Here is an 18,911-nt window from a genome sequence, read left to right on the forward strand (position 1 = left end):
AAGATTTTCACAGAAAGCGTCATTAAGTTTATTCAACTAACTAATATTTTGAAATCCTAACGTGTGGCCATTCAAATGATAGCTGTTAAACAGTACTTTCCTTTGGTTCTGTTTATTATGCTGTACAAGGTAGTTCTAACTTTAAAGTCTACAGTCTCAGGTTTAAGAAGGAGAAGGTTTACTCCTCAAAATCAATTCCATACACTACTATACTGGTTCATCTCAAAGCTGGATCCTGGTTAGCATAGTGCTACTGTAACAGAAATGACCAAAGCTAATGAGGATTGATATCTTACCTCCCCAGTAAGGTCGTTATATACTGTAGGGTATTTGTTTAGCGTTACTGCCGCTTTGTTGACTCTGTTAGACACGCGAACATCTGATGTCCTTACTACAGACTGTACAGGGAATGAAATCAAACAAAAGACAACAGTAACCTTGCTAGATGAAGGTAAAAAAAACGTACACATGATAATGGACAAAACCAACAAAATTAGAAAAAACAACAACAACAACAACAACAGCAATCATAGAAAATAAGCTGACATTAACTTCCGTTAGAAGTACCCGTGTTATTTTTGTTTGATTGGAGCCGAGTATTTTGCATCATAAAAATATGTGTGCAAAACAGTCGCCAGGTGGAGATCAAGACTGTGAGAAAACTGTAAAGATATGAACTATGAAGACTTTGATGGCTTACTTGGAGTAAACATAAACAAGCCCATGGGTTTACGTTTACAGGTTGGGACATATATCCCATCAGATATTTTGTGCGTAGTATCGCTCTTTATTATATGCGCAAGAGTGTTTTACTGGAAAATACACCACTCGTAAAATTCACGCGTAACTACATCCGGGACTCTAGTGGCGTATTCTCCATATCCTCACTAGTGAGGATATTGATGACGACATTTCCCGCTTTTTTGCGCAAACGGTCGGTGAAAAATTGCGAGCGATGGATTTGTCTATATAATAATAATAATAATAATAATAATAATAATAATAATAATAATAATAATAATAATAATAATAATAATAATAATAATAATAATAATAATAATAATAAAATACACGTTGGCTTGAAGATATGAATTTTATTTTCTCGTGTTAAAAACAACATCTTACTACTCGAAATTAAAATTCATATCTTCGTGCCGCCGTGTAATATCCTCTATTTGTTATATGTTATAGTAGACATTTTCCTGTGAATAATAAAATTCTGTTTTTTTACAGCTGTTATAGCAACGTTTCAACCATAATCAACAAGCAAGAAGAGATTCTTTGTTCGCCCTATGTACTGACGGTCGCCCGCCGGCACACTGGGCGATCAAGGAGCCTCTGCTTGTAGGGTAAAACGTACCTTGTCAGGAAGACGTAATGATACAACTGCAGGTTGTGGATGCTAAGGTACAAGTAGGTATAGAGAGCACATGAGGATTAGTTGAAACACGGGGTATCCACTGCATTAAACCTAAATAGAATTACCACCGAAATACGGTGTCAAACCGTAGAAAAAAGTGTGTTTGGTTTTTTCAGTAGAGTTGACAAGGTAATTTGGCCACCGTAAAGCGACTTCTGAGACTTAACAATTGTGTCGATAAATCCAATCATTTGTTTCTCCCCACCGACGTAGCACCACAGTTTCGATTATTAAGAAACTAACCCCCTTATAAAAGAAAGCATAGCAGTTTGATAAATTGAAAGAGCATATTTCCAGGATCCAAGTCAACGTTTATTAAAACGATTATAAAGCAATGATAGTAAGATGGCTGTATTCTCAAAACCTGAAATATAGCGTACTAAAAATTTCATATATATCAACAAAGAAAGGCGCAAAGTTCAGACACAATTGCAGTTCTCAACACAATTAATTCACAGAGACAAGCGATTTCAGCAGAATCGGTCCCGTAAAGACAAACGGTGTCAAATTTATCATAGGTGATTTTATGCGAAAAAGTCATAAAGAGGCAATTAACGTTCGTCCGTAAGTGGACGGTCACCTAAATTTATTATTCAAATTTAGCATTCAGCCACAAAAATACGTACCTCTTCACCAGTAAATTCTGTGATACTGAAATGTAAAAATTAAGAGGCTCATTACATCAAAAATAATAATCAGAGTTTGCTTTTGGATTTGATTTAGTGAGTGCGTAGAATAAACCGGGGATATGAATACGGATTTGGTAACTGTTTATAAATCCCATTTAATTAAGGTATGCTACAACCGCAGTCGTAATTTATTGAAACACTTCGCTGAGACCACATGTAAATCACATCTCGCCCATATAGCATGTACTGCCTCTCCCCCACCTCGTTCAACATTAAAGGGGATAGGGGGGAAGAAAGAAGGGGACCGTTTCAACAGTTATGGCTGAGCGTGTAGGTTGCCGGACTTGTTCAGACAGAGTTTATCAGTGCTTTAACATAATATTTTTAGGTTTGCATTTGAACCAAACGTATTCAAAAGAAAAAAAAAAGAGAAAATGATGGTCATTTACTAGGTTTGAACGCAATAAATGGTCTAGCTCCCCACAAGGGCATCCTTTTGACGGAAAGAACCAAAGGAGGCGGCGTGGCCCAGTGGTAAGGGCGCCGACCTTGAAATCCGGAGGTCCCGGGTTCAAGTCCCGCCTCGGTCACGCTTGTAAATAGCCAGCTGGTTTGCCTCCTGCCAGTTGGGATTTTTAACATGTTATGTTCGATTTGATTATTATTTGTTTCCCGTTATTTCTGAGTGGAATGCCTGAAAACTAGCTTTGGGTAGCTAAGCGCATTTCCACTATAAACAAAGCATTAAATGAGTTTGGAGGTGACAGTATTATCGCTGAGACCATGTCTTACTTTTCATCCAGTACAGTAGGATCATTAGCCACAGAGGACGCCTCTGTTGACTGTATTGTGGACGTGACGCTGGCTGCATCATCCTGATCGTCTTTAGTTCCATCTTCCTTCTGAAGTCTCCTTTGCTTTCTCTGATCTTTTTCCTTTTTGGTAGTGCTGTGACGAGCGAGTGCCTGGAGGAATACAACACGATCGATTGCAGTTTGAACAGAAATAACAGTGTCTAAGCTTCCAAAGTCTTCAATTCTTTTCCTATGAAATCCTACATTAACCCCCGCAATTCTTTAAAGATCAAAACAGGAGTCGCACAAACTGAAAGTGAGACTACACTTTAAGTCTGTGGAACAAATCCTTAACCTTTTTTTAAAGACCCACCAGTGCCTAACATCTAATTTCTCCTTACAATGTCACTAACTTGATCAAACATACAGCTGTTAAGAATAAAGGAAATGATCACTAAAGATGGAATGCCTTGATTTTTATACTAATTCTCCAACTAGTCACAAAAAGAAATAAAGATAGAACTGCGAGGAGAACATGCATAGCTATGCATGTTGATATTCAGGCTTTGTAAATGGTTAGCCTTTTGAAACACAACAAGCGACTTAGGGGGTGTTAACACGATACCAGGATGTCGTTTTAACCTGCACGAGTTCAATCCAGGGTGCACTTGTTCAAAGCCAGATTAAGCTAATCCTGCGCTAACGTGAATTTTGAGTTATTACCTATCAGCAAAGATTTTTATCCCTCAGTTTTGACAAAGACTTTTCATTACCATTAGCTTAAACTTAGCTTGGGGTAACGTGAACTTTGAGTTATTACTTATCAACAAAGATTGTTGTCTCTCAGTTTTGACATAGACTTTTTCTTTACCATTAGCTTAAACTTAGCTTTTAAAGTCATTTTTAACGAGCAAGCTGGAATGACTGGAAACTTGAGTTAATTTTTAATCCGAGATAACCGTTCAGCTTTTGAACAACTGGGCCCTGCAGTTCTCTGTTCTAGCTTTCGTTTCCATGGCATCATTCCGAAATGAGCGGTACACGTCATACCCGTGCGGGTTCACACCAGTACCTGTAGCAGATGGAGTTTCTCGTGCCGGTTTGGAAACTCATATTAGTGTTGTGTAAACGTAGTGTGACCGTATGTTTCATATTTCTTTTCGTGTAACAACTATTTCAGTGCAGAATAAAACTCACACGGCCATACAAGCGGTTTATGTAAACGCCGCGTAAATTTTTCATCTTGTGTCGAAAGTTATAGGTTAGTAAATAAACAAACCCTAAGACCGTTGCACACTCAAATGAAAAACCTGATAATAATACAGGCTGTTCTCGACTAAGGTTTTTCTCAAAAGTCGGCATTTGACAAGTCACAACTAAAGTTTTGTTAAGTTTATCCTTGGCCAGTCTCCTTGTATGCCAGCTTTTTAACAAAGAGACTTTTCAAGGAAAAGTTAACGGCATGCAAAAGATGGTCTTGTTCATACTTTACACAAGAACAAGCACAGTTGTACAAAAAATGTCAAAGAACGCTTGCTGGTGTGCAAAAGACTGTGTTGCGGTCAACATTTATATAGGAACAAGTAAAAATTGTAAAAAAGAAAGCTTGCTTGTTTGGAACCAGCTGGCCTAAACAGGGGAAACTGAGGGTTGTCACGTCGGTGTTTCAAGACAACTGGCAATGTTAACCTAAAAACCAACCAACAAACAACACGAAACAAAACAAAATCATGCAGCTAAAAATGTACAGAAATTGCAAACGAGATATATTTCATTTTCATGCGTCGATTAACATATGTCCCAGTAAATTAAGACGCCTAATGGCACAGGAAACATACACCATGACAGTCAACAGCCTCTAACCTGTAACAGTGGTGGTAGGTCATCATTTTCTTCCTCGCCTTGAAGTCTTTCCTAAATGAGAGAATGGCACAATATAAGCGGTATTTAAACTAGGTTAGATATGCGCAGCTTATTATTGGGCAAAGACTTGTGACTTTATGTTAACAAAGGGTCTTGTTTTCGCCATACTTGGTAGCACGGGACGTCAAATTTATGAGTCGAGGAGCAAGTTTGTTGAGCGAAGCCATCAGGAAGAAAATACACATTTGCGTCACATTTTATTACTCAGTGAGTAACCACGACAATGCGCCATTCAGACTGTTGTTGTACTTAGGCAATTGCACCATGGTCTCAAAAAACCTTCAAAAAATTCACAATTTGTTACCTTCAAATCTTGTACGGGTACGGTTTGGACTCCTGCAACTTTTTTACTATTAACAATGCAAACATAGCCTCAGCTCAGTTTACAAAAACTTTTTTTAGAGTTCATGCACATGTAATGGACGTGCACGGTGCCTCAGAAAAGAGGTAAGCTTTCCTTACTGCACTGTAAAACCATTGGGTCGTTTGGTTTTGGTTCGGGCAGACAATCTTTATTAATAGTGTATATAGTGTCGCTTCTTACTGAAGGTTTTGCAGGTGTCGATGGGGACAGAAGCTTCATTAGATCTTGTGAGGCATGATCAGCAGTACTTGGCCTAAAAGTACAACAAAGGTGTTATACTGTCAAGGTCTACAAGACTAGGTGATGGTCTTATTCAATATATAGAGAAAAATGACAAATATTAGTAAGAAAACTGCAATCAATTTGTCACGACCATTTCAGAGCACCGTTTTTGAGTCCTCAGTACGATCAAAGGCTGCCGAAGGTCAAAATTAGTGGTAGATTACTTACTCAATGTTCTTATCCATTTGTTTGCTGTGGGTTTTGTTGTGTTCCGATTTATATAATCCGAATTGTTAAGATGTAGAATGACGGTTAAAAAAGTCTTTATAAGGACAATGAATTATTGCTAGATTTGGAAGCAAAGTTCACACAAAATGTTTCAACAAAGATCACTCCACAGTTTTTTTCCAATCTGAATGAACAGGTGTTATACAGAAAAATGATGCCAAATATGTAAAAATGATTATGAACAATCAAAACCATATTCAGACCACACTTGAAAACATCCACCTCCGCAAGTGGTTGGTTCTAATTGTAATATAAGATTGGTTCCCCAAAATAGCACGGAGAATTGACTTTTAGTTTGTGAAAACCTAGCTGAAAGGAACACCACCTTTAAAGAAGCTTGGAAAATGTTCGGCGCAGGGATTATTTTTAGCGTGAATTTATTACTTAAATCTTACTTTGTGTCACTTATCCCGTCAACTTCACGTTCTCCAAACTTTTTTTCTTCCTGAAATGCCAAAAACAACCAAGCAAACAGAGCCTTAAAAAACCACAACAAAGCATATAACATGGAGACGAAAAATATAACAATGCTAAAATAATAAATACCTAAATAAAATAGAAAATTGGAATCCGTCGATTTTACTACTGGAAGATTAAATGATGCAGAGGTTTTAAAATTTCTAAACTAAAGTCACGTAAAGCTTTGCAAAGACACTTCAGAGATGAGAAAATGTATCTAATTACTGTATTTCTAATCGTTTGGACTGATGTAATTACTTAAAGTACGTGAGATGAATCTAGTTGTACATACGATAAGCCTTGTCTCACTCTGACTCCTCTTCATAAGATAATCTAAGATAGAACAATAAGTTTGGGTTTCAAGTCAAACGAAACAGAAGAACAGCAATAGCCAGAATTCGATCCTAAACAAATTGTTATGCTTTTTCTTCACTGGGAATATTGTAAAAAGAAAAGGGAGCAATGAAACACTTCCTCTTCCCAACTTGTCTTGCGATAGAAAATTGCGTTAGCCGGGTTAAAGGGAAAAATGACTGATTTTCTACTCCTCGCAAGGTAGCGAGATCCGTGGCAGCGTGTAACATACTTTCTACAATGCGACGCTCTTGTCAGCATCACGTTGACAGTTGCAGAAAAAAATTGCCTCGTGTAACAGAGCCTGTAGGTTTTCAAATCTTGACCGTTCGCCCCATCGGATCGAAGGCTGAGGACTTAAGGAGGTCAATCACTTTATCAGTTCAACGCCTTTCTTTAGCCTCCAGAAGACGGAATACAAAGAGAATGTTTTTTTTTTGACGAACCTTGTATCTCCTCTGGTACGATTCCCAGCTCTTCAAGCAAGACATCCCTTGAAAACAACTCTGGCAACGATGCGTACTTCTAAAAAGGAAGACGAATAAAGACAACAAACACACAACATTTACACACGAAATACCAACTTCATTTTATTTTAGTTTATTTATTTTATGAAACATAAAAGTATACAGAAATTAATATATTACAGATTCGTATACAAAGGAGAAAAGAAAGACCAATAGTAACAATAATAAAGAAAGGAAATGGATGATAACAGTGGTCAGGAGGGCTAAAGGAAGCTATGCAGCTTCTACTAATTAGGCTTCCTCACAAAAACAATTGACCTTGTCACAAATTAGACTAATGGTATCGGACACTCAGATAACATCGAGCACAAGATACTAACCAAACGTGAAAGAAAAAATTGTCACATCCCTTTAGGGGCCAATTAACAAGTATCATGTACATCAAATGGCGCTCGACTCCTACTTCTGCGTGTAGCTTAAAGCGACTACAACTCAGTAGCAACAGTATTGCTACATAACCCACCAAATGTGTTGCTACGCTAATCTACAAAACGGTTTAAGTAAGTTAAAGATTAACAGACCTTGGTCCAAAATGGCTTCCATTTTAATATTCTTTTGTCCGCATTCAAATTAGCTCTCTCTGCCTCGTTTAAGGTAAAATGTTCTTGCGCTTAAGAACGAGGTACGGAGGGCTGATTTGAATACGAATAAAAGAATATCAAAATGGTAGCCATATTGGAATAAGGTCTATAAAAACTGCAAGCGAATGGTAACAGCGAAAGGACCACAGAGAAGTCCACACCGAGACGTTTAAATGGAAACAGAAGTCATGAAGATAGAATAAGATGTAGAAGTTAGACACTGCAACTGCAGAACGTAACTTAAAATTTCAAGAATACCATCTATGTAGTAGTAAGTAGCTTAAAAGAAGGCTGAGATGCCGATTTAGTCTGAGAAGACCATCGACGAGAATTCCATTTTCAGGTCAAAGCAAGTGGACATCAATTTACACCAATGAAAAATGAATTTCACAGACGAACGTTCATGGATTAAAGAATGGAATTTTTTAAAACATTATACATGGTTTATATGGTATGGCAGGCCTATGCACACTTCATTAAGAATAGAACATCTGAGAGCCAAAAAGATCAGACCTCACTGTGAAGAGAGGAACACAAGAAAGCCCAAAGACCAGGCAACAGTATGAAGAGTACAAAATCTGAAAGAGCAAAGATCATAAAGTGTGAAGAAAGAAGCTCCTTGCAGCAAAAGTATAACCCGTGTGTACTATGGTCTAAGCCTGGTTGAGGGGAACAGCGTTTCTCGTCCTCAAACCAAGCTTTTAGGCTTCAAAACTATGTGCACAATGCGTGGTGTACCCTGGCAACCGTGGTAGGTCCGACTTTGCATCTGAGTTACATAATTGGTTCAAGCCTGGAACCTTGATTCTCAGCAAAAGATTTCGTTGTTGGATTTGCCAGGGCTACCAAGGTTTTCCTGGTAGATAAAGACCAGGACTTTCCTGGTAGACCCAGACCAAGGTTTTCCTGGTAGACCCAGACCAAGATTTTCCTGGTAGACCCAGACCAAGATTTTCCTGGTAGACCCAGACCAGGACTTTCCTAATAGACCCAGACCAAGATTTTCCTGGTAGACCCAGACCATGAGTTTCCTGAAAGACCCAGACCAGGATTTTTCTACTGATAACCCAGTATGCTTACAAAACTATAGTTATAGGAAGCTAAAAAAGCTATTTAAGCCAAAAAATCACCCAAACAAACAAAGAAAAACCGTTGAATTGTCTTGGGACGCTGCACGTACAAGAAAACCAGCATAAACAAACAACTCAATCAGAGATAAAGACCTTGACATTGGTTTGACAGAAACCTTTACCTTAACATAAGCTGAGCCCCAGTTCTTCAAACCCATACCCCATTCACTGTGCTTTACTCAAGAAATACAATCAAAGACCGTCGCCTATCCAGCCTTCACGATAGAACATGGAAATATGACCTTCTGTAGAGACTGTTTCGATGCCTAATTAGGTCGGTGTGATTTTCAACTTTCCCTCGGCCAAAGGTACATGACTTGGGACATAACCGAGCCCCTGGTCCGAAAACGCTTTAATTGGTTGAAATATAATTAATGATCATTTCAACTTAAATCGGTTGCCCTGAGGACTACTGGAAAAGAGTTTGACAGACCAGACAGCCCCGTGTTAACTTGGTAACGTACCTGACGTAGAAAATGAAATCTTGCATCGTCATTACTTCTGAAAAACCAAAAACACTGTTATATTTACTTCACACTACATGTAGCGAACTAGGAGTAGCAGAAAAGCGCTTCTTAATGTGTCAATGGAATATTCACACACACAAAAAAGATATATTCACACAGTTCTAAGAACTAAGGAACGAGTTATGTTCAAGATTTTGTTTGAAGTAATTTCGCCAATATTCAGACGGTTACATTTACCTACATTGTGAAAGTAACCTTAAGAGGGCTACAAGGTCTCAGAAGGAACTTGGAGACAAAATCTATGATATCTCCATGAACAGAGGCAAATAAGGACGTTCTGTTGCCATGACATTGACAGCAAGGAGAACATCACAAAACAAAACGGGAACTCAAAACAGGCGCTGTAAATTGTTGTTTCATTTCCTTGCCGTCCTTGGTAAGACGAGATCGAGAAATGATTGAATTCAAAGGTTTCATGAAGAACGTGAATACAAAACGGTAAAAGTTTCTGTATCTTCGTGAACTTGAACATGAACTTCTGTCGGTATTAAACCAACTTTTGAAAATCTCGGCTACATTATACAATTAGTTTCTAAAAAGGACCACGGGCAATGAAACGAGAATGGAGTTAGTTTTACATAGAAAAGAATGACAAGTGTGCATGGGATATCAAAATATTTTTTTTTAAACTTGTCGGACGCCCTCTGAAATAAGGTCTAAATAATTTGGCAAGCTCCAATCTAAACGTTTAATACATGTGTGCGATGTAGTAGTCATCTAACTCCGAAAGACATGGGCAAAACCCAACGCGATTATTCAGATACCTGCTATTAAAATATGCTCACTCTGCAACATTATTTGTTTGCTATCGCTGCAATAATTAATAAACGGCTGAAAAAGGGCAATGCCTTTTTCCTTTGTTAAAGATCTCGGACAGCTATAATGTAAATGACTGAGTTAACTGCCTGACTCTACCTGATGCGGTAACTTTGCCTGATTCTGTGAATATAATCTCGTATATTCATTATGGGTGTAATAGGGATACATCTCCATAGCTTCCAAGCTAACCTGGCACATAAAAAAAGAATACGAAAATTGTACATTCTTTGTGGTTTTATTAGACTAAACTGGCTGTGCTACGAGCTAATACTGTTGACTAATACTGAGAGCTCCCTTTGAAGAGGTGTAATGCATCTAAAGCAAATTTATTAATACACGGTTAGATTTTGAAACGCTAGAAGCTTGTGGCACCGTGTAATCAAACACATTTTTTAAACAGAACAGAAACTCCTTACTGGCTTACTGGCAGGGAGCCTTACTTACCAGTGTGGCCGAGGATTTGAACAGAGGACTACCCTGAAATAAATCCAGCTAGTGCTCAGAGAGGGGACTCGAACCTGGGGCCTACGGATTTCGATGCCGTGTCTCTAACCTACCCTCCCCGACAAATTGAGACAACAGCTACCTTCATCTTTCAAACATCTTGGCAATGATCGCAACAGATTCGAAAAGCAAATAAAAATCAGGATAGATTGACAAAAAGTAAACCGGCTAAGTTAAACGTTATCATGTCAAGATGTCACAATCTGCAGACAAAAACGTTACTTCGAGAATCTAACAATTCGAGAGTTTTAACAACAATGAACATAAAATGACTAAAATCGAGTATTCAATTTGTGAATTGTTCAAACAAATTGTTCCTTTTTCTGAAAAAACAAAAAACAAAACAAAACAAAACAAACAAAAAGCATTAACCGGCCGGTATTTGAAATGGGCGTACGAAAGACAACAGGACTAAACTGACAATCTTTTTCATGATCAGTTTGCAATTATGCGTGGACGTTAACATTCCTTATTTTAATGTCATTAACTGTATTCCATGGTTTAGGAGCAATCCGGGAGGATTTAAAAACAGGTGGCCAAAGTTTTTTTTTTTTTTCACCTTTCATCGTGATGCACTTTGGTTTTCTTCATGTTTCAATGTGTTGCGCGTCTTTAAATTGATACAGCTCTGCTTTTGCTGTAGACTTAAGCTAGTTATGAGCTGGTCTTAAGCTTTCCTAACTAAAATGATGGAATACCACAAAGAAAAAATAAAATACAATTACAAAAGGTTTGTAATTGCTTGTTATTTAACAAAACATTCTTACTGTTAAAATAAAATCCAACTTAAACTCCCAATTGAACATGTACTTTTCATAGATTACTGTATATGTTTTTTGTGCATGAATAAATTTCTCTAACTCGTGAATAATCAATTTACGTGTTTATTACACCCATTTTGAGATCACTGGTGATCCTTGCAATCTGATTGACTCTCAACAGTGCGATTTATTCCCAAATTGCACCATTTTTCTCTAAATCGCATCCTTTCTTTAGGAAATCATACTTGTGATTTCAAATCAAACTCGCGCTGCGCGATCGTTCGATTTTGAAATCACGCGTATGATTTCAGACCAAATTGCACTCCACTCAGTTGAATTACCATTATATATCGCAAAACTGACGTACAGTACCCATGAAGTCATGAAGCCTCACCTTTCTTGAGTTATTTCGTCTTCCACTACTGAACCGGAATCTAAAAATTCCAGAAAGCGTGTTTAATTCATTATCTTTCAACTAATTTTCTCTCTATTAAAAAAAGTTACAACGCAGCTGTGATCATGAAGCTATTTTAGGATTCTCTCTGACCAAGGGCTCACGCTCGAAACGTCATCACTGGAATCTCTTTAGGGTGGCCAAACTACCTTATCAACTCTGTTGATAAAACCAAGAATTCGTTTCCACTCCCCACCAATGCAGCACCACAGTCTCTTTAGAAACTAACCTCCTCTTGTTTTAGAATGAGACGTGTTCGAAGTATTACTTGAATGTGAATCTTTTTGCTCTAACACAATGGTTAGGATTCAGCTTAACTTAGGACAGCTTGTTACCGATTCTCACCACAGAATACCTACTGCACCCACTACCACAGGACTCCTACCACCGCTACAGATCCCTAACTACCACTCTTTACGATGCGTAACATACTTGGCACTCAGCCACTGCATCTCTACATAATTTTTGCGAGGTAGATTATAACTTATCGAGTGTAACACTGTGTGTCATTTTATAAGTGATACCCGTTACTGATTTACCTGATGCCGTTTTCTTTGGTAGGTTAAGATGAAGTGGAAGAATAGTCTGGAAGGAACTCGCTTCTACATGAGGCATCTTTCTCTCAAGCTGAAAACAATAACAAAACAAGTACACGTACACAAATGCAATACAGTGCGTATCTACAAATTTGTACTACGTATTGAGCATGAATTGAACCGAAACAAAACATTCAAACTTGTTTGTAAGCCATCATGCTAATTAAAATAACTAGTATCACAATGTGTCGATAAGGTTTCGAAGTGCCATTTAAAACAGGACGTTCCGCTGTATAAGGCAGACCACTTTCTCATTTCACTCCCTTTGGGTTGTGAAATGCAGATTGAAATGTCTTTCAACCATGGCTGTGAATTGTTTAATGGGGTTGGGGTTAGATAGGGTTAAGGGATGAATTCCAGGGGGACTTTATTACATGTAACGTTGATTCACTCACATTTCAATCCACCCTTTTACCAGTTTTATCAGTGTAAAACTTACATCGCTCAATTCACGATCAATCCACAGCTGTCGCTTCTCTCCTCTTGTTAAATGTGTTTTTCCTTTCCTTTCTTCTTCTTGTCTCGTCTACAACAAAACCAGTCAAAAGCAGTTGGTGTATACACCCTTAATATATGTGTGGGCCTTTCAAACTGCTGCATTATGAAACTGAAAAGGTCTCTCAATCGACCTCTCCAGTCAAAATAACTAGATGCAACCAATATTGGTAAAAACCAAAGATATCATTGAAGCAAAACACGGGTCTCTAAAATGAAACCCTTTTCATGAAATGGTTGTTTGTAATAAAGCCCATTTAAGTACTATCAGGGCTTCTTGAAGAAATTCATCAGGCTAGTGAAGATAAACAGTCGATTCGCTTCAATTTGCGAAGACGATAGATCAAGGAAAGCATATGTAGTACATCGAACACTCCTACTATGAACAGGGACGAGGGAGCCTATCAGCTTTCTCCCATATGGACACAAGTGATCTCCACCCCCAAACCAGGGGGGGGGGGGGGGGGGGGCGTCTACAGAGTGACTTTGCGCATTTATCGCAATAATTAACACCTTCAGAAGCCTATTTAAGGCTTCTGACACTTTTCATGTTTTTCAAGTTTTGATAAAGATGGCTGACAGTCATCGAAACTGTCAGCATCAATAAGACGTTAAGACTGGCTATGATTTAAGAACATTTAAATCGACTATGACGGCTTGTTTCTGTTCAAGGTTTTTTCAGCACGAGGAGAAAAGATAAAAAGAGACTTTAAGAATAGGTGATTTAAGTCAGTAGGGGATAAAACGTAAAATACTATACCAGCCATGACGCGCGAAAAGAGAAGCAGTGAATGTCAACTACAGAAAGGAATTTAAGCTCAGACATTGATTAAGGTATCTTGGACCTAAGATTTGGAATAACCTACCAGCGATCCCTAAGAAATCTGACGTCCATCGATTCCTCTAAAAGACCAGTATATACGTGCACGAACTTCCCACTGTGCGCCACCTGACCTTTTAAATTGGCACTTCGTTAAATGGAGGTTCTACTGTAGTTACTAGCCTGCGAGCAAGCTCTCTTTAGGCCGCTTGCGTTATCCACCCGCGGCTGACCTGAAGAGAGCTTGCTCGTAGGCTACTGTATGTACCAGTTGAACGAATTGTCCCAATAATCTCTGTTGTTTGCAGTATCAGACAATTAACGTAGACCGCGGTTAAAAGGTGAAAAAAGGCCGCTAAAGATAAGGGTGTTTCTTTGGGAGCTCAAACATTGTAAGTTTTAAATCATTTTACAATTCACTTAAAAGGATTAAAGCTTTTTAAAGTGAAGTATGCGGAGACTGGTCGGAGCTGTGTATTTTTGTTTTCTGTGTGAATGCGTGATAGAGCGGTTTCCAATTGAGTGTCGTAAAACCAAAACCAAAGTAATTACTCTGGCCAATCGCAACAGACGTAAACAACACAACGAGCCAATCAGAATTCGAAGCAAATACACGTATGCGGCGAAAACAGGATTGGTTTTAGTTTGGATTCCCATTGGTTGAGGAAGTGGCGCGAGTTTTGTTAACCAATCACACAGCGTAGTAATGCAAAAACCAAACCAAACGCGAAATTGCTTTCGACACTCAATTGAAAACCGCTCTATCCGCAAAAGCAATTCACCTGATGGTTGCTGAAACTCTCTTAGTATATTGTAAAATGATTTAGTCAAACCTTATCGTCAACAGATTTTTCTTACTTTTTAAGTTTGACCGCGGTTAACATTTAACGTTCCTTGAAATGACTTGTAATGGCACCCAATGGCTGCACTTACCACTAGTGGTCTATAAAGCTTTGGAGTTGGCGCATGCATGGTTCTACTGAACGAGAATCTGCTGGAAACTGTGCTTGTATCCATTGGATGTTTCATGTCTGCAGCTAGATTGCGTCTAAGGCTCAGTACATTAAGACTACAAAACGGAGATAAAAATCGTTCAACAATTAACAAAAGAACATCCACATTTAACTTAAAATTAAACATTTTTATTGAACATTTTATCTATTTACCAATCGAAATAAAGAGTTAATTGCAGTGTGAAAAGATCAATTATTACATTTACAACATATTAAAAGTGAAGGTTGGTTTCAATTACTGAAATTCCATTCCATGGCTTTTGTATACTGCTCAAACAGATTAGTAATTCACTTTGGAATAGCGGACTACTGTTAATGCTCCTGTTTAATTCACTTTGGTGATTTGATAAAGGAGACACATATTGCACATCGTTTTCACAAGAAAATCTATGGTGACAAGAATTCTGGTACATTTATGCAGCTGTGTCATCCAGAGATTTAAACGCTGAAACCGATCTACCATCTAACCTTAGTGGAGCCAAAATCTCGTATATATCAATATCTGCTTCTTACACAACTCCTTTATTTACTACGTTTACTTGCCAGCCTTACTAAACAATGAGCTACTCATAACAAAAAAATCTTAAAGCAGTTGCAGCTGCTGGTTAAGCAAGAGTCCCTGTTTCCATCAATCTGCACTCACATTGAGGAAGGAAAACAAAAGAGATAGAAAATCTGGAAAATATCTGAGGAAACCAATAGCATGCAAGAAGTACGGCACAACTAGTTTTGTGTAGACTTCTTCCACTTAAATGAGATGCCTAACTACTTTTAAAATGTATTTAAAAAAATGTCATTAGTAATTTTGATATGACTTGCAAGTAGGCCAAGCACGAATGGTTGATTCAGAAACGTTAAATCGTAATCCTGTTGATTAACTTTGGCCCATTTGGCCTTTGCAATGCACCAGGCGACTGTCACTAATGACGACGATGATGATGATCCTGGTTTACAGTTGTTAATGAGTACAATAGATTCTAAGAGTGACTTGTCAGTTTAAACTCACTGGCCTTTGAAATGCACCAACCACCTTTCGACAATGCAGGGTGTAACTGTAACTGGTTTGAACACAGGAGTCATGTCATATACATGTACGTCAATTATGATCATCCGGGTGATTGTAGTCTGAGGACTGTTTGAGGTGATATTGACTGACGTTTCGACAACCTGAGCGGAAGTCATCTTCAGAGTCAAGTAAGTTGTGGAACGCCGGTAGATGGCGTAAATGTCTCTGGTTGTTGACCTGATTGGTCCACGAAGTCGAGATTTTATTGGTCATTTGTCAGTAAGTCCTAATGTTATTGGCTTTGAAGACGGTAAAAAGTGATTGGTGCGTTTCAAACCGTCTTTTGTTGGTCAAAAGTCCGTTGGTCTATTGTTAGTAAAATTATCTTTTGTTTGTCTGTTTTGTTGATGTTGTCAATAAGTCGTTTGTAAGGTGCAGGTTGTTGTAGGCAACGGTTGAGTGGCATTTGTTCTAACTTAGTAACCAGCTTTCCAGAGTGAGTCATCGATAGTAATTTGTACTGTAGGTAACGCACTTGGAAGAGTACCAGTCGATTTTGCCTGAGTATATGCTGCCTGAGTGTATACTTGGGACGCTCTCCATCAAAGGCTTACCATTTACTTGCTTCTAAAGCCAGCTGAGTCTTAAGACGACTAAGGTTTGCAGGGCCACTGAACACTCCTCTTTGGTTGAACTCTTAAATAACAAAATACATTCATATCAGTGTTAGTGTGGACTTGCTTGATGAATGATGAATACAATTTCCACATGTATCAGCAACTCTTTTCAACTCGAGTGCTTCTGAATTAGCAGATGATGTAAGTTGGGTTTGTAAAATGCAATGGCCCTTTGATGTTTTTTATGCGTCTTGGATATTTATAGAAATGAGCCCTACTGCATTGTCATGTCAAGATGCCTGCCTACCGCTTGTGAACAGTAAAGTTCAAAACGGTAAACCCAACTTAAAAATGTTCAAAAGATCAAAAAACAAATAGCATAATGAACAGTACTGTGTTATAGCTTACGTTTTAAAGGACATATTTTTTTAATTTCTACATGTAGTTAGTTAGTGAATACTATACTCCCATTTTTAAATGTAAATAATTCACAGCATTAAGAGAGGCACGCCACATCATTCCCTTGGAAATTTCACACAACAAGATGCGAGCTATTCTTTTCTAATACGTTTTTGAAGTGTTCTTTTTAGTCAATACTTCATTGACAAATTACGTGTTAAGGTACTAATACAAATTTAACTCACTGTTCGCTTTGTCCAGGTACTTGGCAAAAAGTCCTTGAGTAATTACTACAATCTCAATTGTCACACGTCTGTGAAAACAAAAACCATGCACCTTGTAAATAAAGTTGGTATGAGCTAAATTCTCCCTAGGCACTCACTCTACAGATCCAACTGTTCATGACATGTGATTGGCACTCAATGTTAGCAGCCAGTATACTGTGAAGGCGGTGGTTTAAAAAAAAAATACAATGAACATCTGAAGCCAGACCAGACTGTCTCTGTCTTCAATGTTTGCAGTAATTTAATGTAAAGTATAATTTCATTTTCAGTTTTCTACATCTTAACTGCTTACAAACATGATCTCTCTTTTTACCAATATTTTAATTACTTTTGTGGGTGTGGGTGACGTTACGTTATTATGCCAAAGGGAGACTTGGGATGGTACAAGATTACCAAACCATATGGAAAACTTCATCTCGACTGTCATGAATATGTTGAGCCCAGAGTCATATACATGTACATCATTCCAAGGACTCGCAACAAGGGGACTTATTTGGAGGTAAGGGGAAGGGCTTACATGTAAAACAAAAGTATTGGAGGTTAGGCCTCATAATGCTTTAAGTGTGCTCTTAGAATAACAATCTCACTCAGTCTGATACATTTCCCTCAAACATAACATGATTGTGAGTAACAAAAAAATCTCAACCAGATACCTTTGTAATTCTCTGTTTTGTTGGCCTGTCTAATAAAATTGACAAGAAAATCTATGCATGAGGTTAATAGTTAAGCAGTTTAGAAAACTCTTAGTAAAACAATTATATAAAACACTTAAAATATCAATGGAAGATTGGTCGACTTTCAGTGACCAGTGACAAATCACTTTCTGGCTGGTCCATAAGAAAACCAGTTAGTTTTGTTTCCTTAGGATTCAATGATTCCTTTAGTTTGTTCTAGTTGTTCCAGGCAAAAACAATGAAAGCATGACCATTGGGACGCCTGCATTTACACTGTTTTCTGCTTGGAATTCTACCTCACTGTCAGTGGAGCTTTACAAGAAAACTACATTCATTTTCAAATAATTATTAATATGCAGAGTCTGAAGATCAACTCATCCAACAGTTACATTTTTCAATAGTGCCAATCACTGTACGGTTGTAGTAGATGTCTTACAAAAGAAAGACATTCAGCTGTTCATGTTTGACAGTACACTTCTCCATCCACTTTCAGTCTCTGTTGTTCTATTAATTAGGCCCAATGACGGTTGATATAATTATGATTGATGCTAGTCAACCATTCACTGAGGCTTTGAAGTTCGTACTGTTCTCGTGTTGTCAAAAAATGCAGTAATGCTTCCAATTTTGTATTCCAAAATGTTCCCCGTGTGTAGTTTAAAAAATTACTTAGTTTAATTCAAAAGTGATGACACCAATGCTTATTCTTCATGGATGGCTAAGCATGGTTTCTTCAAGTGAAACATTTCTGGACCTAATAGATGTAAAGGTAGACTTAGATGACCTTTCTTCATGAGGAGGTATAATGTTAAAATCGCCTACCAAGAAAGGATCTGGAGGACGTCTCTGAACATCTCTCCAGATGTTGTTTAGTTCATTCATGAGAATTCCAATCTGGAGGGAAACCATCATAACAAATACATGTAACAATAAGGCCAAAGATACTCAGGTCACTATTTGAATGGTGACTGATTCTAAAAACACTAGAGTTTATGAGACTCAGCCTCGTGGGGACCAATCTTGAAACTGATCTCAAAATATCACGATAATGAGTGTAAAAAATCAAAATCTCCTGCATGTAGTCAACAAATATTACTTCCCAATTTGAACAAGCTCATTATTCAACTAGTTTTCAAAATGGTTTTAATTGTTGGAAAATTGAAGGGGTTTCTATGGAAAAAAGGTACATACTGGAGAACACTAAGGTCTTAGAATCCATTGAAGTTTTAAAACAATCAAGCCATCATATAAAAC

General features: G+C 37.9%; 1 protein-coding gene across 2 annotated transcripts in view; it reads right to left on the reverse strand.

The window, feature by feature from the left end:
* LOC146489850 (coiled-coil domain-containing protein 87-like) overlaps positions 1-18,911 on the reverse strand; it is a 34,745-nt gene that overhangs the window by 10,459 nt on the left and 5,375 nt on the right. Inside the window, exons 5-23 of one of the 2 annotated variants that reach the window (XM_085110207.1) lie at positions 18,480-18,551; positions 17,640-17,668; positions 16,948-17,015; positions 16,301-16,382; positions 14,601-14,736; positions 12,792-12,878; positions 12,296-12,383; positions 11,697-11,736; positions 10,134-10,226; positions 9,156-9,192; positions 6,900-6,978; positions 6,392-6,432; positions 6,036-6,085; positions 5,311-5,383; positions 4,707-4,757; positions 2,842-3,014; positions 2,047-2,071; positions 1,361-1,402; positions 297-398 (exon numbers count right to left, since the gene is read on the reverse strand). In XM_085110207.1, coding sequence (XP_084966333.1) covers positions 297-398; positions 1,361-1,402; positions 2,047-2,071; positions 2,842-3,014; positions 4,707-4,757; positions 5,311-5,383; positions 6,036-6,085; positions 6,392-6,432; positions 6,900-6,978; positions 9,156-9,192; positions 10,134-10,226; positions 11,697-11,736; positions 12,296-12,383; positions 12,792-12,878; positions 14,601-14,736; positions 16,301-16,382; positions 16,948-17,015; positions 17,640-17,668; positions 18,480-18,551 — 1,368 coding nt within the window. The remainder of the gene's footprint in view (positions 1-296; positions 399-1,360; positions 1,403-2,046; positions 2,072-2,841; positions 3,015-4,706; positions 4,758-5,310; positions 5,384-6,035; positions 6,086-6,391; positions 6,433-6,899; positions 6,979-9,155; positions 9,193-10,133; positions 10,227-11,696; positions 11,737-12,295; positions 12,384-12,791; positions 12,879-14,600; positions 14,737-16,300; positions 16,383-16,947; positions 17,016-17,639; positions 17,669-18,479; positions 18,552-18,911) is intronic. The other variant, XM_085110257.1, reaches the window with a different exon arrangement.

The sequence above is a fragment of the Pavona decussata genome, unplaced genomic scaffold, assembly GCF_977016875.1.
Source record: "Pavona decussata unplaced genomic scaffold, jaPavDecu1.1 SCAFFOLD_2, whole genome shotgun sequence".
NCBI lineage: Eukaryota > Metazoa > Cnidaria > Anthozoa > Scleractinia > Agariciidae > Pavona > Pavona decussata.